The 26721-nt window shown below is 33.3% G+C and overlaps 1 protein-coding gene across 3 annotated transcripts in view; it reads left to right on the plus strand.

The window, feature by feature from the left end:
• Positions 1-17331, plus strand: part of LOC143349522 (uncharacterized) — a 228747-nt gene extending 211416 nt beyond the window's left edge. For 2 of the 3 annotated variants that reach the window (XM_076780853.1, XM_076780852.1), the window contains exons 3-4: positions 15867-16539; positions 16878-17331. In XM_076780853.1, coding sequence (XP_076636968.1) covers positions 15867-16539; positions 16878-17205 — 1001 coding nt within the window. In that variant the 3' untranslated portion in view covers positions 17206-17331. Of the gene's footprint in view, positions 1-8098; positions 8597-15866; positions 16540-16877 lie in introns of those variants that run through there. The other variant, XM_076780854.1, reaches the window with a different exon arrangement.
• Positions 17332-26721: the final 9390 nt, after the last annotated feature.

A 26721-nucleotide genomic window follows, 5' to 3' on the forward strand; every position in this document is an offset into this window, starting at 1 on the left:
TAGTAGGGATTTCGCAGTGAAATTTACACGATTTATTTATAGACATTGATGAGATATTTTAAAATTTTTTGGGCAAGAAAGAGTTAAAATTGTAGGCACTGTATAATCTCAAACGTAGTCAAACATTGCACTATTACTAATTACATTTTATTTCAACTTTCTTGGACAATTTTTTGTGAACAAACTATTAGATATTTCGCAGTCAAATTTACACGATTTATTTATAGATATTCAAGGGATATTTCAAAATTTTTTGGGCGAAAAAAAATTAAAATTGGAGGCACTGCAGAATCTCAAACACAGCCAAACATAGTCGCTTTTAAAACGCACTAGTACGAAGTGCATCTTGTTTCGACTTTCTTGCATTCAAATCATAATCACCTAATTAAATCGAAAACACTATGATTCGCCATAAAATCATCAAAAGATGTTATTTTAAGCACACGTTGCAAAAACTTCTAATTACACCAAGAGAACTAAAATTAATTTTCATTAAAGTGAATTTCTACGATGTTGCAAAAATAAGTACCACGATGCAAACTCCAATAATCTAAATTGGACTAATGGGGATGCTCGTAAATTGCACGGAAAGTGGCGTTCCGCCTCGACGGGTCAGTAACGCAGAAAAGAAACGAAAAAAACCGAGTTTTGTTACGCGACGAGCACCGTTGCAACACCCAATCAATGACCCGGCGATAAACACATTTGAATCTGGGCCAGCTATCAGTATAACCGGAAAGTTGTCATACCTGGAGCATCTCAGGAACCGGTGAGCGCCAGCATTAACCACGTTATTGCTACACGTGCAATAATAAATTGTCGATTTAGCAACGTCCTTTCAGCAATCAGTGAGAGCCTCGCTAAAGCGTTGGAAAAGACTATTTCGCGAACGTCGCGCTGTCTATGTTGATACAAGACGAACAAAAAATCACGGGCTGATTCTTTGCACGACTTTGCGTTCTTTTTTTTATTCCAGAGATTGTTTATCTCCCGTAGATACAGAAAATCTCAGCGTTTATCTCGCGGTGAGATCGAATCGCTGAATGGGAGCTGCGTACCGCGCGCCATTCCCACAATCTGGTTCAGTGGTTCTTAACCAGGGGATTAAAACGGTCCCGGAAATAACTATTTTCAACTATTATTTATCTACCTGAAACCTATTATTAAATTAGTTTTTACCGCGTGCGTGTCGAAACGTTCATTTTCGTTCCTTTCGAGTTAGTGTTCATAAATTTTTATACTCGTATCGTTAATCGAAAAGTAATTATCTCATTTATTTTATTATATTTATATCGTTAGAGGAAGAAATATCTCGACATAGATCTGAATTTATTGTTTCCTGTTTCTGTACAGAGTTTTTAGATGAAGATTTGCATCGTGGTATTTTGTAGATTTTTTTATTTATCAGTGTAAATAGATGCGGATGTACGATGTTTTGTAAATTGAAAATCGATTGGAAGAGATATAGTTTCTGAAAAAAGATCTGGGTTAAGGAAAATAAATGTATCAAAATATTATTATAGAGATTATAAATTTTTTAAAATTATTTTTGAAAACCTAAAACATCATCTGAAAGAGATATCTTGACATTTGAATTTATTAGAAGTTTCTGATTTTTAATTTGTGAGTGTCGATAGATAGGGGTGTAAAATTTTGAATGAATTGAAATTTGAAGGGTGAAGAATCACTGGTTCTATTCTAATTATTAGAAGTATTTTTAATTTATGAGTGTCGATAGATAGGGGGGAATAAAATTTTGAATAAATCGAAATTTAAGGGATGAAGTAACCACTGATCTAATTCCAATTATTAGAAGTCTCAGATTTTTAATTTATGAGTGTCGATAGATAGGGGTGAGTAAAATTTTGAATGAATCGAAGATTGAAGGTTTATTTGTAGATATTGAAGGAATATTTCAAAATTTTTTGGGCGAAAAAAAATTAAAATTGGAGGCACTGTACAATCTCAAACATAGTCAAACATTGTCGGTTTTAAAATGAACTAGTACGAAGTGCATTTTATTTTAACTTTCTTGGACAATTTTTTGGGAACAAACTATTAGATATTTCGTGGTCAAATTTACAAGGATTATTTGTAGATATTAAAGGGATATTTTAAAATTTTTTGGGTGAGAAAGAGCTAAAATTGAAGGCACTGTACAATCTCAAACATAGTCACTTTAAAATGCATTAGTGCAAAATGCACTTTTGTTAGACATTCTTGAGGAATTTTTTGTGAATAAACTAGAAGATATTTCGCAGTCAAATTTACAAGGTTTATTTGTAGATATTGAAGGGATATTTGAAAATTTTTTGGGCGGAAAAAATTTAAAATTGGAGGCATTGTACAATCTCAAACATAGTCACCTTTAAAATGCATTAGTGCAAAGTGCACTTTTGTTAGACTTTCTTGAGGAATTTTTTGTAAACAAACTATTAGATATTTCGTGGTCAAATGTACAAGGTTTATTTATAGATATTGAAGGGATATTTCAAAATTTTTTGGGTGAGGAAGAGTTAAAATTGAAGGCTTTGCATAATCTCAAACGTAGTCACTTTTAAAATTCATTAGTGCAAACTGCATTCTTGCTAGAGTTTTTTGGACAATTTTTTGTGAATAAACTATGAGACCTTTCGCAGTCAAATTTACAAGGTTTATTTCTAGATATTAAAGGGATATTTTGAAATTTTTTGGGCGGAAAAAATTTAAAATTGGAGGCACTGTACAATCTCAAACATAGTCACTTTTAAAATGCATTAGTGCAAAGTGCACTTTTGTTAGACTTTCTTGAGGAATTTTTTGTGAATAAACTAGAAGATATTTCGTGCTCAAATTTGCAAGGTTTATTTATAGATACTAAAGGAATATTTCAAAATTTTTTGGGCGAAAAAAAGTTAAAATTGAAGGCACTGCATAATCACAAACATAGTCGCTTTTAAAATGCATTAGTGGAAAGTGCATTCTTGTTAGACTTTCTTGGGGAATTTTTTGTGAATAAACTATGAGATATTTCGCAATAAAATTTACACGATTTATTTATAGATATTGAAGGGATATTTTAAAATTTTTTGGGTTAGAAAGAGTTAAAATTAGAGGCGCTGCATAATCTCAAACATAGTTGCTTTTAAAATGCATTAGTGCAAAGTGCATTCTTGCTAGACTTTCTTGGGGAATTTTTTGTGAACAAGCTATGAGACCTTTCACAGTTAAATTTACAAGATTTGTTTATAGATACTAAAGGAATATTTCAAAATTTTTTGGGCGAAAAAAAGTTAAAATTGAAGGCACAGCATAATCTCAAACATAGTCGCTTTTAAAATGCATTAGTGCAAAGTGCATTCTTGTTAGACTTTCTTGTGGAATTTTTTCTGAATAAACGATGAGACCATTCACAGTCAAATTTACAAGGTTTATTTGTAGATATTGAAGGGATATTTTAAAATTTTTTGGGCGAGAATGAGTTAAAATTGAAGGCACTGCATAATCTCAAACATAGTCAAACATTGTCGGTTTTAAAATGCACTAGTACGAAGTGCATTTTATGTCAACTTTCTTGGACAATTTTTTGTGAACAAACTATTAGATATTTCGTGCTCAAATTTACAAGGTTTATTTATAGATATTGAAGGGATATTTCAAAATTTTTTGGGCGGAAAAAAGTTAAAATTGAAGGCACTGCATAATCTCAAACATAGTCGCTTTTAAAATGCATTAGTGCAAAGTGCACTTTTGTTAGACTTTCTTGGGGAATTTTTTGTGAACCAACTATGAGACCTTTCGCAGTTAAATTTACAAGGTTTATTTATAGATACTGAAGGAATATTTCAAAATTTTTTGGGCGAAAAAAAATTAAAATTAGCGGCACTCATCAATCTCAAACATTGGCGCTTTTAAAATGCATTAGTGCAAAGTGCATTCTTGTTAGTCTGTCTTGGGGAATTTTTTGTGAATAAACTAGGAGATATTTCGCAGTCAAATTTACACGATTTATTTCTAGATATTGAAGGAATATTTTGAAATTTTTTGGGCGAAAAAAAATTAAAATTGGAGGCACTGCATAATCTCAAACATAGCCAAACAAGTCGTTTTTAAAAGGTACTTCATACCAGTGCATTTTAGACCTTCGTTGAAGAATTTATTGTGAATAAACCATGAGATATTTCGCAGTCAAATTTACACGATTTATTTATAGATGCTGAAGGTATATTTCAAAATTTTTTGGGCGAAAAAAGGTAAAGTACCATTGGTCCAATTCCAATTATTAAAAATATTTCTAATTTATGAGTATCTAAAAATGGGGGGGAGTAAAATTTCGAATGAATCGAAGATGGAAAGGTGAAGAACCACTGGTCCAATTCCTCGGCGGGGCTGAAACGCATAAGTAAAATGGATGCCCGAGCAAATATGGCGACGTCGGCTCGCCGAATGTTCGGTTGATAAGATTATGCAACAGGGGTAATATATCATACCACCCTTCCAATTTGCAGCGCCTAACCAGGCGAATAAATCTACACCTAGGAAGACGCAATCGCTCCGTTGCAGATTATCTGCGCTAGGTTCGAGTAAGAGGGTGAAACGTACGAGCGAACACGACGATAATACGTCGATTTGCTCGATTGCACGGTTGCTCCTTCGCTGCGATGAAACATCCAGGTGCATCTAGTGTCCTCGGCCTAGAAATCACGCTCGTCGTCATCCGTGCTCCGTATATCGCAATGGGTCAGAGCGAAACGTGTTCCGGACAAGTGCTTGCTTAAGTAGCTACGCTAGTCGTGCGCGATCATGCAGCCTCCAACCGTTTAATCCTAATTTAGAAGGACTATTATGCTCCGCGCGTTGCGTAAAAACGTGCTGTAACTTAGGGAAATTTACCAATAATAGGACATGTTCTATTAATCAGTCATAAAGATCGATCTCTTTCCAACTGTAACTGGCAACCATCGATTATATCATCCTGACAAACTTGAATTAACTCTCTGTTAATTGTACGATATCAGGTTTTAATTTTGAGGCATGTTTGACTCGGTTTGAAGGGATGCAGGGCCATCAATTTTAACTTTTTTGCGGCGAAAAAATTTGTATATATCAATGAGATGTGTCTAAATAAACCCTGTAAATTTGACTGAGAAATGTTTCATAGTTTCTTTACAAAAAATTCTCCGAGAGAGTTTAAAAAAATGTACTTCCTAGCATTTTAAAATCGACAATGTTTGAGTACGTTCGAAAGGATGCAGTGCCACCAATTTTATCTCTTTCTCGACGAAAAAATTTGAACACATCACTGATATATGTCTAAATAAACCCCGTAAATTTGACTGCAAAAGCTCTCATAGTTTATTCACAAAAAATTCCTCAAGAAAGTCTGAAAAAAATACACTTCATAGCATCTTAAAATCGACAATGCTTGACTATGTTCGAAAGGATGCAGTGCTACCAATTTTCACTCTTTCTAGTCGAAAAAATTTGTACATATCACTGAAATATGTGTATATAAACTCTGTAAATTTGACTGAGAAAAGTTTTATAGTTTGTTTACAAAAAATTCTCCAAGAAAGTTTGAAAAAAATGCACTTCATAGCATTTTAAAATCGACAATGTTGGACTACGTTTGAAAGGATGCAGTGCCGCCAATTATAACTCTTTCTCCCCCCAAAAATTTGTATATATCAATGAGATGTGTCTAAATAAACCCTGTAAATTTGACTGCAAAAGGTTTCATAGTTTATTTATAAAAAATTCCTGAAGAAAGTCAGAAAAAAATGCACTTAATAGCATTTTAAAATCGTCAATGTTTGGCTATGTTCAAAAGGATGCAGTGCCACCAATTTTAACTCTTTCTCGCCGAAAAAATTTGTACATATCACTGAAATATGTGTAAATAACACCTATAAATTTGACTGCAAAAGGTGTCATAGTTTATTCATAAAAAATTCCTCAAGAAAGTCTGAAAAAATACACTTCATAGCATTTTAGAAATCGACAATGTTTGACTACGTTCAAAAGGATGTAGTGCTACCAATTTTAACTCTTTCTCGCCGAAAAAATTTGTACATATCACTGAAATATGTGTAAATAAACCCAGTAAATTTGACTGAGAAAGGTCCTATAGTTTATTCATAAAAAATTCCTCAAGGAAGTCAGAAAAAAATACACTTCATAGCATTTTAAAATCGACAATGCTTGACTATGTTCGAAAGAATGCAGTGCCACCAATTTTCACTCTTTCTCGTCGTAAAAATTTGTACATATCACTGAAATAGGTATAAATAAACCCTGTAAATTTGACTGAGAAAAATTTAATAGTTTATTTACAAAAAATTCTCCAAGAGAGTCTGAAAAAAATGCACTTCATAACATTTTAAAATCGACAATGCTTGACTATGTTTGAAAGGATGCAGTGCCACCAATTTTAACTCTTTCTCGACAAAAAAATTTGTACATATCACTGAAATATGTCTAAATAAACCCTGTAAATTTTACTGCAAAAGGTCTCATAGTTTATTCATAAAAAATTCCACAAGAAAGTGTGAAAAAATACACTTTATAGCATTTTAAAAATCGACAATGTTTACCTATTTTTAAAAGGATGCAGTGTCACCAATTTTAACTTTTTTGCGGCGAAAAAATTTGTATATATCACTGAAATGTATATAAATAAACTCTGTAAATTTGACTGCAAAAGGTCTCATAGTTTATTCATAAAAAATTCCTCAAGAAAGTCTGAAAAAATACACTTCATAGCATTTTAAAATCGACTATGATTGACTATTTTTGAAAGGATGCAGTGCCACCAATTTTCACTCTTTCTAGTCGAAAAAATTTGTATATATCACTGAAATATGTCTGAATAAACTCTGTAAATTTGACTGAGAAAAGTTTCATAGTTTATTCATAAAAAATTCCTCAAGAAAGTCTTTAAAAAATACACTTCATAGCATTTTAAAATCGACAATGTTTGACTATGTTCGAAAGGATACAGTGCCTCCAATTTTAACTCTTTCTCACCGAAAAAATTTGTACATATGACTGAAATATGGCTAAATAAATCCTGTAAATTTGACAGTGGAAGGTCTCATAGTTTATTCACAAAAAATTCCTCAAGAAAGTCTTTAAAAAATACACTTCATAGCATTTTAAAATCGACAATGTTTGACTATGTTCGAAAGCATGCAGTGCTAACAATTTTCACTCTTTCTCGTCGAAAATTTTTGTACATATCACTGAAATATCTTTAAATAAACCCTGTAAATTTGACTGAGGAAAGTTTAATAGTTTGTTTACAAAAAATTCTCCAAGAGATGTAAAACAATTCACTTCATAGCATTTTAAAATCGACAATGTTTGGCTATGTTTGAAAGGATGCAGTGCCACCAATTTTAACTCTTTCTCGTCGAAAAAATTTGTACATATCGCTGAAATATCTCTAAATAAACCCTGTAAATTTGACTAAGAAAAGTCTCATAGTTTATTCAGAAAAAATTCCTCAACAAAAACATGCTTCATACTAGAAGACCTCCTCAACTTGACAATAGGACTGAATCAAACTTTCAAAATATAAATAATGGCTGACTTCATAGCCACGTTGTTGACACAAGTTGCCCAACGCGTTATTATATTTCTAATTCAAAATACAAAACGTTACCAATGCAATTCCTCTATTCGTATCACGATTGCAACATAAAAGTGTCCAGATTTCCAATCCCAGTGTGACCAAGACTCATCGCGATGCTCGATGAATTCCTAATGATCTCCATCTTAAACGAGAACTTTTCCAATTCCTCTCAACGTTCATTCAAACATCCGATTTGATTTAAACGATCGAAGCTTGCATTTTAAAGTAGTTCCCTGTTAAATCGTGCTGGAGTGGAAAGGACGCGGGGGAGGGTTGTCAACGCAAAGGACACGCTTTGAAAAGTTCAATTGTTACGACAGTAATCTACATAAATGTTTAATAAAATTACGAAACGTTGAATAACTCGGCAAGTCCGTGATCGCCGGCATCGTCATTCGCTGTTCCATCATCGGCGAAGGCCACGTCTCCGTCGATTTATCATAAACGAGAGCGTAAAGTAAAGTTCGCCGTCGAGGGGGAGAGAAACTGAAAAACGAGAGAGACGAAAACGAGGAAAAGAGACCAAACCGGAGATAAAAAAAATCGTTAACAGCCTGACCAGGGTCAACCGTCTCGCGTCTATCCCCCCGTTGGTCCCCCCGTGGCCGTCCCCCACGTTCACCAAGATGTCTCGGGAACCTGGTAGCATCCTCTTGCACTCCCGCGAAGAACTTTCTCCGAAAGACGGCCAACTATATAAGCGAGAATCGACGATGTTCGAAGCACGTTAGACGAAATCTCGCGGATGCGTCGATCAGGCCACGTCGCCTACGCGCCAACGCATTGAACCACGGATTCTGTTACCGATAATCTACGTAACCACGTGTGATCGTAACGTCCTGTCGGGGGTGGAAGGACAGTTCGTGCGTGTGAACATTCGTCGACCGTTTGCGCGAGGGACCATGAGGCCCACCAAAACCTGGGCCCCCCTGGCGGCCACCGTCCTCGCCACGGTGCTGCTCCTGCAACCCATACACGCTGAGGGTAAGAACACGTATCTCTCAGGATCGAGATAATTTTTTAATTAAACCCGTTGGTAAATTAAATTCTCTCTGCGCTGGAAGCTTCGACGGAATTTTTAGTGAAATACTCTGGAAGGTTCTAGGACTAGAAAAACGTACTTTGCATAGGGTAATATATATTGAAAATACTTGGAAATAGATAAAAATATTAGAAATTTAATTTTATTCGTTTTTATGCATCATTTTTTTTAATAGAATTTTAAATGGGATACTTTGAAAGCTTCTAGGGCTAGAAAAACGTATTTTGAATAGGGTAATATCACTAAAAAATACTAAGAAATGAATAAAAATATTAGAAATTTAATTTTATACATTTTTATGCATTATTTTTTTAAGTAGAATTTTAAATGGAATACTCTGAAAGCTTCTAGGACTAGAAAACCAAATTCTCAAAGCTTCTAGGACTAGAAAACCAAACTCTGAATTATAATAAAATTATTATAAATTTAATTTTTTAAATAGAATTTTAAATAGAATTCTTTTAAATAGAATTTTATATAGAATACTCTGAAAGCCTCTAGGACTAGAAAAACCAAACTTTGAATAGGACAATATATTTTAAAATTACTCAGAAATCAATAAAATTATTATAAATTTAAGTTTGTTAATGTCTATGCATCATTTTTTTTAAATAGAATTTTAAATGGAATGCTTTGGAAGATTCTAGGACTAGAAAAACGTACTTTGAATAGGGTAATATATATTGAAAATACTTGGAAATCAATAAAATTATTAGAAATTTAATTTTATTCGTTTTTATGCATCATTTTTTAAATAGAATTTTAAATGGGATACTTTGAAAGCTTCTAGAACTAGAAAACCAAATTCTGAAAGCTTCTAGGACTAGAAAACCAAACTCTGAATTATAATAAAATTATTATAAATTTAATTTTTTAAATAGAATTTTAAATAGAATTCTTTTAAATAGAATTTTATATAGAATACTCTGAAAGCCTCTAAGACTAGAAAAACCAAACTTTGAATAAGACAATATATTTTAAAAATACTTAGAAATAGATAAAAATATTAGAAATTTAAGTTTGTTAATGTCTATGCATCATTTTTTTTAAATAGAATTTTAAATGGAATGCTTTGGAAGCTTCTAGGACTAGAAAAACGTACTTTGAATAGGGTAATATCTCTAAAAAATACTTGGAAATGAATAAAAAGATTAGAAATTTAATTTGATTCGTTTTTATGCATCATTTTTTTGAATAGAATTTTAAATGGAATGCTCTGAAAGCTTCTAGGACTAGAAAACCAAATTCTGAAAGCTTCTAGAACTAGAAAACCAAACTCTGAATTATAATAAAATTATTATAAATTTAATTTTGTTCATTTTGATGCATCATTCTTTTAAATAGAATTTTAAATAGAATACTCTGAAAGCCTCTAAGATTAGAAAAACCAAACTTTGAATAGGGCAATATATTTTAAAAATACTCAGAAATCAATAAAATTATTATAAATTTAAGTTTGTTAATGTTTATGCATCATTTTTTTTAAATAGAATTTTAAATGGAATGCTTTGGAAGCTTCTAGGACCAGAAAACCAAACTCTGAATAGGGCAATATCTCTAAAAAATAATAAGAAATGAATAAAATTATTAGAAATTTAATTTTATTCGTTTTTATGCATCATTTTTTTTAATAGAATTTTTAATGGAATACTCTGAAAGCTTCTAGGACTAGAAAACCAAATTCTGAAAGCTTCTAGAACTAGAAAACCAAACTCTGAATTATAATGAAATTATTATAAATTTAATTTTGTTCATTTTGATGCATCATTCTTTTAAATAGAATTTTAAATAGAATACTCTGAAAGCCTCTAGGACTAGAAAAACCAAACTTTGAATAGGGCAATATATTTTTAAAATACTCAGAAATCAATAAAATTATTAGAAATTTAATTTTATTCATTTTTATGCATCATTTTTTTTAAATAGAATTTTAAGTGGAATACTCTGGACGCTTCTAGGACTAGAAAACCAAACTCTGAATAGGGCAATATCTCTAAAAAATAATAAGAAATGAATAAAAATATTAGAAATTTAATTTTATTCGTTTTTATGCACCATTTTTTTTAATAGAATTTTAAATGGGATACTCTGAAAGCTTCTAGGACTAGAAAACCAAATTCTGAGAGCTTCTAGAACTAGAAAACCAAACTCTGAATTATAATAAAATTATTATAAATTTGATTTTGTTCATTTTTATGCATCATTTTTTTAAATAGAATTTTAAATAGAATACTCTGAAATCCTCTAGGACTAGAAAAACCAAACTTTGAATAAGACAATATATTTTAAAAATACTTAGAAATAGATAAAAATATTAGAAATTTAAGTTTGTTAATGTCTATGCATCATTTTTTTTAAATAGAATTTTAAATGGAATGCTTTGGAAGCTTCTAGGACTAGAAAAATGTACTTTGAATAGGGTAATATCTCTAAAAAATACTTGGAAATGAATAAAAAGATTAGAAATTTAATTTTATTCGTTTTTATGCATCATTTTTTTGAATAGAATTTTAAATGGGATACTTTGAAAGCTTCTAGGGCTAGAAAAACGTACTTTGAATAGGGTAATATTTCTAAAAAATACTAAGAAATGAATAAAAATATTAGAAATTTAATTTTATTCGTTTTTATGCATCATTTTTTTTAAATGGAATTTTAAATGGAATACTTTGGAAGCTTCTAAGACTAGAAAACCAAACTCTGAAAGCGTCTAGGACTAGAAAACCAAACTCTGAAAGCTTCTAGAGCTAGAAAACCAAACTCTGAATTATAATAAAATTATTATAAATTTAATTTTGATGCATCATTCTTTTAAATAGAATTTTAAATAGAATACTCTGAAAGCCTCTAGGACTAGAAAAACCAAACTTTGAATAAGACAATATATTTTAAAAATACTTAGAAATAGATAAAAATATTAGAAATTTAATTTTATTCGTTTTTATGCATCATTTTTATTAATAGAATTTTTAATGGGATATTTTGAAAGCTTCTAGGACTAGAAAAACCAAACTTTGAATAGGACAATATATTTTAAAAATAGTCAGAAATAAATAAAAATATTAGAAATTTAATTTTATTCATTTTTATGCATCATACTTTTCGATAGAATTTTAAATGGAATGTGCAAAAAGTTCCAAAGACTAGAAAAACGAATTTTGTACAAGAAACATATTTTTAAAACAGCCAGAAATAAATAAAATTATTATAAATTTAATTTTGTTCATTTTTATGCATCATTTTTTTTAAATAGAATTTTAAATGGAATGCTTTGGAAGCTTCTAGGAGTAGAAAATCAAACTCTAAATAGGGCAATATATTTTAAAAATACTCAGAAATAATTAAAAATATTAGAAATTTAATTTTATTCGTTTTTGTGCATCATTCTTTTAAATAGAATTTTAAATAGAATGTGCAAAAAGCTCCAAAGACTAGAAAAACGAATTTTGCACAGGAAATATATTTTTAAAACAGTCAGAAATAAATAAAATTATTATAAACTTAATTTTGTTCATTTTTATGCATCATTTTTTTTAAATAGAATTTTAAATGGAATGCTTTGGAAGCTTCTAGGACTAGAAAAACGAATTTTACACAGGAAGTACATCTTCAAAACAGTTAGAAATAAATAAAATTATTATAAACTTAATTTTGTTCATTTTTATGCGCCATTCTTTTAAATAGAATTCTAAATGGGATATGCAGAGAGTTCCAAAGACAAGAGAAACGAATTTTGCACAAGAAACATATTTTTAAAACAGCCAGAAATAAATAAAATTATTATAAACTTAATTTTGTTCATTTTTATGCATCATTTCTCTAAATAGAATTTTAAATGGATTACTCTGGAAGCTTTCAGGACTACAAAAACGAATTTTACACAGAAAGTACATCTTCAAAACAGTCAGAAATAAATAAAAATTGCATAAATGTAGTTTTATTCATTTTTATGCATCATTCTTTTAAATAGAATTTTAAATGAAACACTCTGAAAGCTTCTAGGACAGAAAACCAAACTCTGAATAGGGCACTATATCTTAAAAATACTCAGAAGTAAATAAAAATATTAGAAATTTAATTTTATTCATTTTTTTTAAATAGAATTTTAAATGGAACACTCTGAAAGCTTTTAGTACTAGAAAAGCGTACTTTGCATGGGGTAATATATTTTTAAAACGCTAAGAAATAAATGTAATTTTATTCATTTTCATAAATCCTTTTTTCTAAATAGAAGTTTTTAACTTGGGATTTTTGTGGAAATATATGAGAATGGAAGGAAATTGAAAGCCGTGAAAAAGAATTCGTAACAATAGGTATTAACGATTATGCGATAGGCACTGTTCAGAGCGGATTTATCACTTTGTAGTCACGTAGATTAAAACGGACGAATTTCACGCGATCGAGCTACGATAAGTTTCACTTCGCCGTCCGCCGGTGAATGAAAATCGGACGCGGAATTGAAAAATCAGGACGCGAAAAAAGTAGAAATCGCTCCAAGAAGCAGAAATGAAATATTCAAACGCCAAAATTGACAGTTTAAACTTCAAAAGTTGTTTTAAATATTCATTTTCCCATTTTATAATAAACCTTTTTCTGGTTTAAAAAACCTCCAAAACACATAAATAATCTCACTGTAGGAATATTAAAAAATAAACAACCATAAATAATGTTGAGACCCTGTATCTGAAATATATAACATCTTCAATTTTACAAAAACACATTATTATAAGAAAATGTTATTTCATAACAAACCTTTTTCTGTGAATATTGGATCAATAAAGCTCGAAGAATAACGAGCAATAAACAATGTCAGGGCCCCTGTATTTACATATTTATCATCTTCTATTTTGTCTAAAAATTCAGATTGTGCAACGGTTAATTTTTCGATCACTATCGACGGACAAAGTAGGCTACAGGTGAATAGAAAGGATCCGAAAGCGTTTCTTTTCCGAGTGATTACAAAATTTACGTGCAATGAACCAATTATAAGATTCTCAGACAGCAGAAGAAGTGTGCACATACAAACGACATATTAAAACGAAAAGAAAGTAAACGTGACACACATTTCCACGTACGTCGACAAACTATTCGAAGAACGTAAATTTTGATGCAATTATTATTTTCCTATCGCGAAGAGATAAATTCGTAATTAGGCTCGCGTGAAGCAACCTTCTCGGTTGAAATCGTTACGATCTACTTACGGTTCCACGCTAACGTTAATTCCATCCAATGGGAATTAAATTGTTTTAAATAAAATTCTCAGCGACCATATAAGCGATACCAACTAATTATCGAAAATTTCACCTTACGTAAGAAGCTGCGTTAGAAATAATTCATTATGCAACTTGCAAGATTCGTAAAGAAATTAATAATTGGAAAATTGAATTTACAGCCCCAATCTTGGTCTCAGATTTAATTAAAATGAGTTTCAACACCTGTCTCGATCGTTATTTTAATATTTATTTATCTATTCTTCCTTGTGGAATTTTTTGTGAATAAACCATGAGATATTTCGCAGTCAAATTTACACGATTTATTTATGGATATTGAAGGGATATTTTAAAATTTTTTGGGTTAGAAAGAGTTAAAATTGAAGGCACTGCGTAATTTTAAACATAGTCGCTTTTAAAATGCATTAGTGCAAAGTGCATTCTTGTTAGACTTTCTTCGGCAATTTTTTGTGAATAAACTATTAAATATTTCGCAGTCAAATTTAGAAGGTTTATTTATAGATATTGAAGGGATATTTCAAAATTTTTTGGGTAAGAAAGAGTTAAAATTGAAGGCACTGCGTAATTTCAAACATAGTCGCTTTTAAAATGCATTAGTGCAAAGTGCATTCTTGTTAGACTTTCTTGGGGAATTTTTTGTGAAAAAACTATTACATATTTCGCAGCCAAATTTACAAGGTTTATTTATAGATATTCAAGGGATATTTTAAAATTTTTTGGGCGAAGGAAAGTTAAAATTGTAGGCACTGTACAATCTCAAACACAGTCAAACGTTGCACTAGTACGCAGTGCATTTTATTTCAACTTTCTTGGACAATTTTTTGTGGACAAACTATTAGATATTTCGCAGTCAAATTTACAAGGTTTATTTATAGATGTTGAAGGGATATTTTAAAATTTTTTGAGTGAGAGAGAGTTAAAATTGAAAGCACTGCATAATCTCAAACATAGTTAAATATAGTCTCTTTTAAAATGTACTTCATACCAGTGCATTTTAGATTTTGTTCGGGAATTTTTTGTGAATAAACTATGAAATATTTCGCAGTCAAATTTACAAGGTTTATTTATAGATATTGAAGGGATATTTCAAAATTTTTTGAGCGAAAATAAGTTAAAATTGTAGGCACTGTGCAATCTCAAACACAGTCAAACATTGCACTAATACGAAGTGCATTTTATTTCAACTTTCTTGAACAATTTTTTGTGAACAAACTATGAGATATTTCGCAGTCAAATTTACACGATTTATTTATAGATGTTGAAGGGATATTTCAAAATTTTTTGGGCGAAAAAAAGTTAAAATTGGATGCACTGTACAATCTCAAACATAGTTAAATATAGTCGCTTTTAAAATGTACTTCATACCAGTGCATTTTAGACTTTCTTGGGGAATTTTTTGTAAATAAACTATTAAATATTTCGCAGTCAAATTTGCACGATTTATTTATAGATGTTGAAGGGATATTTCAAAATTTTTTGGCCGAAAAAAAGTTAAAATTGGATGCACTGTACAATCTCAAACATAGTTAAATATAGTCGCTTTTAAAATGTACTTCATACCAGTGCATTTTAGACTTTCGTTAGGGAATTTTTTGTGAATAAACTATGAAACCATTCACAGTCAAATTTACAAGGTTTATTTGTAGATATTGAAGGGATATTTTAAAATTTTTTGGGTAAAAAAGAGTTAAAATTGGAGGCACTGCATAATATCAAACATAATTGCTTATAAAATGCATTAGTGCAAAGTGCATTCTTGTTAGAGTTTTTTGGACAATTTTTTGTGAACAAACTATTACATATTTTGCAGTCAAATTTGCACGATTTATTTATAGATATTGAAGGGATATTTTAAAATTTTTTGGGCAAGAAAGAGTTAAAATTGGCGACACTGCATACTCTCAAACACAGTCAAACATTCTGTTTGAAATAAAAAACTAAAAGATCCCTGAAACATAAAATTAAATGATTTATTTTACAGCCCCAGTCTCAGGTAGCTACTTACCACCATCGACGAGCTATGGGACCCCGAATCTAGGAGGTGGTAGTGGAGGTGGAGGAGGTCCGTCTTCTACTTACGGTGCCCCTAACGGCGGTGGTCGTCCATCCTCTAATTACGGGGCCCCCAGCGGCGGTGGCGGTGGTTATAACGGAGGAGGTGGAGGAGGATACAATGGAGGTGGCGGAGGTGGTGGACCATCGTCCAATTATGGTGCACCCGGGTTCGGTGGGGGCGGAGGAAGCGGTGGTGGAAACGGATACTCGCCGCCATCCGGCAATTATGGGGCCCCGTCTCCTGGAAGGCCCTCCAGCAATTATGGAGCCCCGTCTCGACCCTCCAGCAACTACGGTGCACCGTCTGGTAATGGTGGTGGATACGGGGGCGGAAGACCGTCCTCGACCTACGGAGCACCCGGCTCCGGGGGCGGTTTTGGAGGTGGAGGAAGCCTTTCGACCAGCTACGGGGCACCCTCGCGTGGAAATGGGGGTGGAAACGGAGGTGGAAGACCGTCCTCGTCCTACGGAGCACCCGGCTCCGGGGGTGGGGGAATATCTGGCAGCTATGGTGCACCAACAGGGGGCGGTAATGGATTCGGAGGAAGACCATCTTCGTCTTACGGTACACCTAGCACCGGTGGTGGCAGTTTCGGAGGGTAAAATATCCACGATATTATTACTATATTCCAAGTAGCCTAAGCTGAGGGACCACGGTACATTCAGTCTGTCGATGAGATGGATATTGGGTGGTCGAGGAGCATGTATGTACTAATGGGAGGACGGTCGAGCGCTTGCGAGAGAGACGAGAGCGTGGCCCTCTGGTGGCGAGTGCGGGAGGCGGTTTACTAATTCTTTTTTAATTTTCACTGGTATAAATATTTCCAAAGTTAGAATAAAATTTCAAACGCAACGTACGATCGCATAGGGTTAAAACAGTGTACGTGTTTAGAAATGATCTCTCTTCTTTGAAGGAATTGAAAATTGGAAATTGCAGGGGCGGATATTCTGGAGGCGGAGGAGGTTACTCTGGAGGAAACGGAGGTGGCGGATATTCCGGAGGCGGTGGGTACTCTGGAGGAGGCGGTGGCGGCTACTCTGGAGGTGGGAACGGTGGTTACTCTGGAGGAGGTGGAGGTGGCTACTCTGGAGGAGGCGGAGGTGGTTATTCTGGCGGGGGAGGTGGTTATTCCGGAGGCGGTGGTGGTTACTCCGGTGGAGGCGGTGGGGGCGGTTACAACGGCGGTGGAGGTGGCTACTCCGGTGGCGGTGGAAACGGTGGAGGTGGCCAGGGGTACGCCAGCAACGGAGGCTACCAATATTAACCGCAACTATTCGCGTCGCGAGAAGACCTTCGAGCTTGTTTCGCCTGTCGTCGAGGACTCGAAACCGACGTCCAACCAGGCATCTAACGGAGGCACGCAGGAAGCAAAATCGAAGGTCGTTCCCGCGACATCCAAATCATCCCCGAAGCATCCAGGATTCGCATTAAAAGCATAACGTAAACGTTGTTTGGGAGGAAATGTTCAACGTGCACCCTGACAGACGCATCCCCGCGAACAGAAGAGTTCGAGGTGAAACGTGAGGCTACCACGAGGATCGTTTATTATTCTACTCGGTCACGGGGTGGCGTCTGTCGTTATTAACATCCATCGTCGAATCACGTACCGTGGCGAACCTAATCGCGGAAAAAGAAGGCGAGGAAAACACGAGGGAGGGAAAAAGACAGAAACGAAAAAAGATAATTCCTCGTTCAAGAGCCTGTAATTTATTTATTTTGTAAAAAATGCTTTTTGTACTAATAAAACTGCTACGCTGAAAACAAAGTAAACGCAAAACCAGGGGGGTGAAAGTGTTCATTTGGAGGCGACCTACCCTTCGAAACCAGGATAAAGATCATTGAGTAACTGCAGAAGTAAGACGAACGGTGCTCGGCGTAAGGTTAGTTGGGCAACGTAAACCAGGTCGATTTATCGATTGCCTCGACTCGAATGACAGCAAGGTATGAATAAGTAAAAGCACTTGCTATTTCTGCTGTAACTTGGCTAAAAACGCGTGTCGATACCAGCACTCGGACGTAACTGCGCCAAACTATCGCATGTCCTCACCCATTTCTACCCACAGTCCCCGCGAGCTTCTCTTGGAAACATCGTATCTAGAAAATCAACCTTCAACTATTAACCCATTTGCATCTTGATACGTTGTCAGTGGTTCTTTCCACGAAACTCTAATCCCTCAAAATAAACTTTCTAAATCCAAATTAAATCAATATAACAACGAGCTTTCTAGAAATATTCGACTCCTAGGGACTGAATCTCAATTCTCTCTCTGGCTCCAAGATCGACGTCCATTATACTTACAAAGGACTTGAAGAGCACATTATTACCCTTTGCACTCGACTCGAGTTTCGTTTAAATCGAGTTTAGAAAATTAACAAAATTTTATTAAAATTTGCAATTGGTGGTATTGATAAACTCTCAGGGTGCAAAGGGGTAACATGGATTTCAGCACGAATAAGAGACCCGTCTACGTGTCGCTTCATTTTCGTACGCTGTTTATTTTTAACATTTACAATCAATATTCAGTTTATCAATTCATACACGTACAGTGTGTCATATAATACAATACCGTAAACGCTTTCGCAATACATATACATGGATATACTCTTACGGGGGAGGGGGTACGTCGGGGGGGGCGTTCTCTTTTGTCTTTATACATAATAATACTCTACGATAGGTAGGCGAATGGGACGAAGGTTACAACAACAGTGGGAAGGGGGTACGCGATTCGATCTTTTTTTTTTTCTTTTTTAAAGCAGGCGAGTACTCGAAGAACAGTTTGGTTCCCGTAACACTGGAATTCTTTTATTAGTTTCGCGATTCGACCATTTTGCGTTCGGCGTTCAGGCAGCCATTCGCGAAAATTGTTCATTTTCCCCGGGGAACGATCGACACGAAGCAAGGAAAATCAGAGGAACACTTCGTACGTTCGCGGAAAATATTAAACGTGTCCCTCCAACTCGAGCTACGGACCCCATTGATCGCTTTCGCGAGAGAATAAACGCATTATTACATACATATTTATATGTATAGGACGTATATACACGTTGTTTTTTCCTTATCTTTCTGCATTTTCTTACCCTTACCTAATTTACCTAATGTATACAGAACACGCATCATGATATGTGTGGGTTTCTCATCACATCGTCGATTACATTGCACGTTAATTGATATGTATAGTGACCGTGGCCGCTTTATGGTTAACATAACTTATACCCCTACGATGTATCTGGCTTGTATTGCGTCTACGAAACACCACCCGTCTACGTGCTAACAATTTCTCCTCTATTTTCACGCCGTACAGCAACGTTCGGATAACTGAAACACAGCCTCGCCCGGATAACTGAAAGCTACTCTACCATCGAATGGGTACTCTTTCGTTTTCTTTCAGAGAGCTATTTTAATACGTAACAGTGATTAAATGAAAATTTAGACTGGGGTCAAAATTGACCCAGAATTAAATTTGCAATTTTAAATCGGAAAACCCTTGAAAACAGTTGTCTTGAGAAGCGAAAAAACGAAACAGTTACCATTTGACAGTGTCATTCGATGATCTTCTCTTTCGAGACATCCTAGGAACGTTCGGATAACTGAAATTCAGTCTCGCTCGGATAACTGAACGCTACTCTACCATCGAATGGGTACTCTTTCGTCTTGTCTCAGACAGCCAAAGCTCTTTTAATACATAATATCGATTAAATGAAAGTTTATACTCGGGTCAAAATTGACCCAGAATTAAATTCGCAAGTTTTAATCGGAAAACCCTTGAAAAAAGTTGTTTTGAGAAGCGAAAAAACGAAACAGTTACCATTTGACAGTGTCATTCGATGATCTCTTTCGAGACGGCCCAGGAACGTTCGGATAACTGAAACACAGCCTCGCCCGGATAACTGAACGCTACTCAACCATCGAGTGGGTACTCTTTCGTCTTGTCTCAGACAGCCAAAGCTTTTTTAATACATAATATCGATTAAATGAAAATTTATACACGGGTCAAAATTGACCCAGAATTAAATTCGCAAGTTTTAATCGGAAAACCCCTGAAAAAAGTTGTTTTGAGAAGCGAAAAAACGAAACAGTCACCATTTGATAGTATCATTCGATGATCTTCTCTTTCGAGACGGCCCAGGAACGTTCGGATAACTGAAACACAGCCTCGTCCGGATAACTGAACGCTACTCTACCATCGAGTGGGTACTCTTTCGTCTTGTCTCAGACAGCCAAAGCTTTTTTAATACGTAATATCGATTAAATGAAAATTTATACTCGGGTCAAAATTGACCCAGAATTAAATTCGCAACTTTTAATCGGAAAACCCCTGAAAAAAGTTGTTTTGAGGAGCGAAAAAACGAAACAGTTACCATTTGACAGTGTCATTCGATGATCTTCTCCTTCGAGACATCCTAGGAACGTTCGGATAACTGAAATTCAGTCTCGCTCGGATAACTGAACGATACTCTACCATCGAATGGGTACTCTTTCGTCTTGGTTCATACAGCCAAAGCTTTTTTAATACATAATATCGATTAAATGAAAGTTTATACTCGGGTCAAAATTGACCCAGAACTGAATTCGCAATTTTAAATCGGAAAACCCTTGAAAACAGTTGTCTTGAGAAGCGAAAAAACGAAACAGTTACCATTTGACAGTACCATTCCATGATCTCTTTCGGATAACTAAAACACAGCCTCGCCCGGATAACTGAACGCTACTCAAACATCGAGTGGGTACTCTTTCGTCTTGTCTCAGACAGCCAAAGCTCTTTCAATACATAATATCGATTAAATGAAAATTTATACTCGGGTCAAAATTGACCCAGAACTGAATTCTCAAGTTTGGGCTCGTTTTAATCGGAAAAACCTGGCGGAAAGCTACTGTGAGAAGTGAAAAGTCGTCCGAGCGTTGCTGTACGCGAAACAACGAAACAGTTCGACGATCTTCTCCTTCGAGACGGTTCCGTTGCAGAATTTCGGGGAATCCTGCGGACCTCGCGTGGCATTTCATCGAGTATGAAAATACGACGAACCCGGAATCATTAATTTCGCTGTCTCTGACTAATTGTTCCTTCAATCTTCGCAACGTGCAATTTCGGTCGCTGACAAAGAACCATTTTACGGTCGTCTAATTCAGTTTCTCGTCGTAAAAGGGAGATGGACGCGGTTAGCGGCGATAAAGCGGCCTTGCTGGAAACGTAATAACAATAATTGTTGTTCCTGTTGTCCGCGAGCAGCACAGTTCGAACGTCCGACTCGTTACGGGCTTAATACCCGAGTGAAAGTCCCGCTGGCTGTTGAAAATGAAAGACTCGGGATGGTCGTCTGTGTGCACGCGCGATGGAAAACATTCTCTCCACTCTGTCAACAGTCTGAACGATAATTTCACCTTCGTCGTCGCGCGCGAAGCACCCCGCTTAACGAGCGAATAGGAAACGACGCGTTCTCCTACTCTGTTGCAGGCTAAAAAGCTACTTCCGTCTGGAAACGTCGTCCCCGTCGCTTTCTTTGTCACGAAAAAGAAGATCATTCGAAATTGCCAGGCGGAACTAATTGACATTTTTCTCTTTTTCATCTCTGATCTTCCGTGCAAAATCATCGTAGTTTTGTTCGTTTCTATCTTATTATCATTCATTCTTAACGGGGGAACGGGAAGAGATAACAATAGTCGTAGGAATTCAAACGAAATCGCCTCTGTTCCGTACCAGTGTTTCCCAACCTTTCGCAAAAAGAATTCGCGGGGAAGTTTCTAAAGAAAATTTATTCAAAATAGGTGTTTTTAAATATGGAGGACTCGTTTTAAAGTATTTTATACGACGTACCTTAAAAATTTGTTTGTTAGAAAAATATGGTACGTGCAATTATAAACGTAGAATGATTATATCGATTGAGTTTATGGTTTTTCAGATCCTTTTTACGAACAATTCTGAACCTAGCAGGAAGTCTTTGAGGAATGAAGTTTTCTTTAAAAATAAGTGCAATTAAACGGGTTTCTTCCGGTTAATAAATAAATAATGATAATAAAAAATGACCTTCGTGACCTTCTTGGGGAAAGTTGGGAACTATAGTGGTTTCGTGCAACGCGAAGTCTCGCCAGTCTGCACGATATTCCGATCTAACACCAGATCTAGAAACACTGGTTTTATTAACTGTACTAGATTAAAAGGGAATATAAAACAAGGCGAGATTATTTAATAAATATATTACAACCTTGTCCAAATAATTCTAAAAGTGTCTTGGAATTTTATCTAAGTGGAATTATATTTTTCTAATTTAAATTGAAAATTTGTAACATTCAATTTAGAATTAAATTTTGTGTTTACTCTCATTAAACTTGTGTCATTTTTATTTTATTTTTAGAAAAATTGATTGCATTAACTGAACTAGATTAAAAGAAAGCAATATTGTTTAATAAATATATTAAAACCTTGTTCAAATAATTCTAAAAGTGTCTTGGAATTTTATCTAAGTGGAATTATATTTTTCTAATTTAAATTGAAAATTTCTAACATTCAATTTAGAATTAAATTTTGTTGTTTACTCTCGTTAAACTTGTGCCATTTTCGTTCAATTTTTAGAAAAAATGATTGCATTAATTGAACTAGATTAAAAGAAGGCAATATTGTTTAATAAATATATTAAAACCTTGTTCAAATAATTCTAAAAATGTCTTGGAATTTTATCCAAGTGAAATTATATTTATCTAATTTAAATTGAAAATTTGTAACATTCAATTTAGAATTAAATTTTGTTGTTTACTCTCGTTAAACTTGTGCCATTTTCGTTTCATTTTTAGAAAAATTGATTGCATTAACTGAACTAGATTAAAAGAAGGCAATATTGTTTAATAAATATATTAAAACCTTGTTCAAATAATTCTAAAAGTGTCTTGGAATTTTATCCAAGTGAAATTATATTTTTCTAATTTAAATTGAAAATTTGTAACATTCAATTTAGAATTAAATTTTGTGTTTACTCTCGTTAAACTTGTGCCATTTTCGTTCAATTTTTAGAAAAATTGATTGCATTAACTGAACTAGATTAAAAGAAGGCAATATTGTTTAATAAATATATTAAAACCTTGTTCAAATAATTCTAAAAGTGTCTTGGAATTTTATCCAAGTGAAATTATATTTTTCTAATTTAAATTGACAATTTCTAACATTCAATTTAGAATTAAATTTCTTTGTTTACTCTCGTTAAACTTGTACCATTTTTGGTCAATTTTTAGAAAAATTGATTGCACAAACTGAACTAGATTAAAAGAAGGCAATATTGTTTAATAAATATATTAAAACCTTGTTCAAATAATTCTAAAAATGTCTTGGAATTTTATCCAAGTGAAATTATATTATTCTAATTTAAATTGAAAATTTCTAACATTCAATTTAGAATTAAATTTCTTTGTTTATTCTCGTTAAACTTGTGTCATTTTCATTTCATTTTTAGAAAAATTGATTGCATTAACTGAACTAGATTAAAAGAAGGCAATATTGTTTAATAAATATATTAAACCCTTGTCGAAATAATTCTAAGTATGTTTTAGAATTTTCTCCAAGTGAAATTATATTTTTCTAATTAAAATTGAAAATTTCTAACATTCAATTTAGAATTAAATTTTGTTGTTTACTTTTGTTAAACTTGTGTCATTTTCATTTCATTTTTAGAAAAATTGATTGCATTAATTGAACGAGATTAAAAGAAGGCAATATTGTTTAATAAATATATTAAAACCTTGTTCAAATAATTCTAAAAGTGTCTTGGAATTTTATCCAAGTGAAATTATATTATTCTAATTTAAATTGAAAATTTGTAACATTCAATTTAAAATTAAATTTTGTTTATTCTTGTTAGAATTGTGTCATCTTTATTTCATTTTTAGAAAAATTGATTGCATTAACTGAACTAGATTAAAAGAAAGCAATATTGTTTAATAAATATATAGTAAACCCTTGTCTAAATAATTCTAAGTATGTTTTAGAATTTTATCCAAGTGAAATTATATTATTCTAATTTAAATTGAAAATTTGTAATATTCAATTTAGAATTAAATTTTGTTTATTCTCGTTAAACTTGTACCATTTTCGGTCAATTTTAGAAAAATTGATTGCACTAACTGAACCACATTAAAATTTAATATAAAACAAGGGAATATTGTTTAATAAATATATAAAACCCTTGTCCAAATAATTCAAAATTGTTAGAATCTTTCTCCAAGTGTAATTATATTATTCTGATTCAAATTGAGAATTTTATTATCGAATTGAAATTATATTATTCTAATTTAAATTGAAAATTTGTAACATTCAATTTAGAATTAAATTTTGTTTATTCTCGTTAAACTTGTGCCATTTTCATTTCATTTTTAGAAACATTGATTGCACTAACTGAACCAGATTAAAATTTAATATAAAACAAGGGAATATTGTTTAATAAATATATAAAACCCTTGTCCAAATAATTCAAAATTGTTAGAATCTTTCTCCAAGTGTAATTATATTATTCTGATTCAAATTGAAAATTTAATCATCGAATTGAAATTATATTATTCTAATTTAAATGAAAAATTTCTAACATTCAATTAACGAAGATTAGAATATTTCTTTTTTATTTATCCCGTATTTATACGATCTTCGATAGTATTTTCGTCGATCGAGTGACTCGTAAATTGTTCGATGAGCTCTGCAACTCCAAGTATGGAGCCTGGAGCCTCTCTAATCGATCCAGTTCCGTAGATCTAGCGATAATCTATCGCGGAAAGGTCGAGGTTCCGACGTGCACGATAGGAACAAAGTAACGACTTCCGTGTAATGTGTGGGTGTTGGTATCTCGAGATCACATTCATATGAATAAATATTAACGAAAACGGTAGAAAAGGATTCATCGTCGACTGCGTTTCTCCATCGAAACTGTCGATCGACGAAGGAGAAATTCGAATCGATCAGCAACCACATATAACAATCGATCTCGATCTTTCCGCCACCTTTCGATCGTTTTCGCCGTGTAAACGATGGGAATGAGCAACTACATAGGCATTAACTCACGAACGACGCAAAAACTACGTAAAAACAATACGATAAATATTGTAGAAGACCCTAATCACTGTCACTATGAGCTATTTAGAAATATAAGAAATTAGAACAATAGATATTTGGAATTTTCAAAAATTCAGGTCAGGTAATTTTTAACTAATTTTATCAGAAATTAAAAATAGACAATTTGATTTAACCGACGAATATAATAATTAACAAATTTAAACAAAAATTTCTAATTATCATTTTGTTGCAATAGAAACATCGTAAAGGGGAGAGGTGAGAAAAATAAGTGTTTTTGAGAATAATAATGGCGACAGTGATTAGTTCCTCGACGTTAAATCGTGAAATAAACAATGGCGGCGATAATTCGTTATCAACTACGTTATTAGTCTTCTCGTGTGTATGTGTACGCATATAGAGATCCGATTATACACATTCGCTAACCCTCGTCTCTCGTTTAAATGCCAATAATGCCGGTTATATCATACACTGTATATATAATATATACTATATAATAAATACAACGAATCTGCGTGCAACGACCGATCCATCTGAATTAATCTCTCGTGCGTGGGCGTTCGAAGTAACCGTTCGTTGTTGCACGATTAGTTGACCGTTTTCTGCGTGAAAACCGAGGTGTCGGTTGGCGGTAACCAATTACACAGGAACTTACTTACGACTGTCGCCATCGCGCACTGGATCTATTTACAACGTCCATTAAGGGGGGCAATACTCGTGCAAAATGGTAAAAAGAGAAGTTTACACTCCTCATATACAGGGTGTTCGTGGGAAAAATTTTAATGCGGAATTCTAGAGGCTAAAATAAGTCGAAAATTAAGAATACCAATTCGTTGATGGAGGCTTCGTTAAAAAGTTATTAACAATTAAATTAAAAAATTTCAAATCGTTTTGGAAAAATTATTCCCGGCTGCGGGGGTCAATTACAATTATTTTTGGTCATTAGACATATCTTAGAAATCCTACCCAGTTTCGAGAAAAAAAATTCGAAAAAGTGAAATTTTTCGACGGGAAAAAAAAATTTTCAGATCGTTTTGGAAAAATTATTCTCGGTTGCAGGGGTCAATTACGATCCTTTTTGGTCATTACATATATTTCCGTAATCCTACCCACTTTCGAGAAAAAAAATTCGAAAAAGTGAAATTTTTCGACGGGAAAAAAAAATTTTCAGATCGTTTTGGAAAAATTATTCCCGGTCACGGGGGTCAATTACAACCAGTTTTGGTCATTAGACATACCCTAGAAATCCTATCCATTTTCGAGAAAAAAAATTCGAAAAAATGAAATTTTTCGACGGGAAAAAAAAATTTTCAGATCGTTTTGGAAAAATTATTTTCGATTGCAGGGGTGAATTACAATTATTTTTGGTCATTAGACATACTCTCGAAATTCTACCCATTTTCGAGAAAAAAATTCGAAAAGGTGCGAAATTTTTCGACGGGAAAACAAAATTTCATATCATACTAAAAAAATTATATTTAATTAGAGGGGTCAATTACAATCATTTTTTATCATTAGACATACTCTAGAAATCCTACCCACTTTCGAGAAAAAAAATTCGAAAAAGTGAAATTTTTCGAAGGGAAAAAAGAAATTTCAAAGCGTTTTGAAAAAATTATATTCAGCTGCAGGGGTCAATTACAACCATTTTTGGTCATTAGACATACCCCTGAATTCCTACCCAGTTTCGAGAAAAAAATTCCTTACCTAAAATATAATTTCTGGCCAGAAATGTT

Source organism: Colletes latitarsis, chromosome 13 (assembly GCF_051014445.1).
Source record: "Colletes latitarsis isolate SP2378_abdomen chromosome 13, iyColLati1, whole genome shotgun sequence".
In the NCBI taxonomy this organism is placed as follows: Eukaryota; Metazoa; Arthropoda; class Insecta; order Hymenoptera; family Colletidae; genus Colletes; species Colletes latitarsis.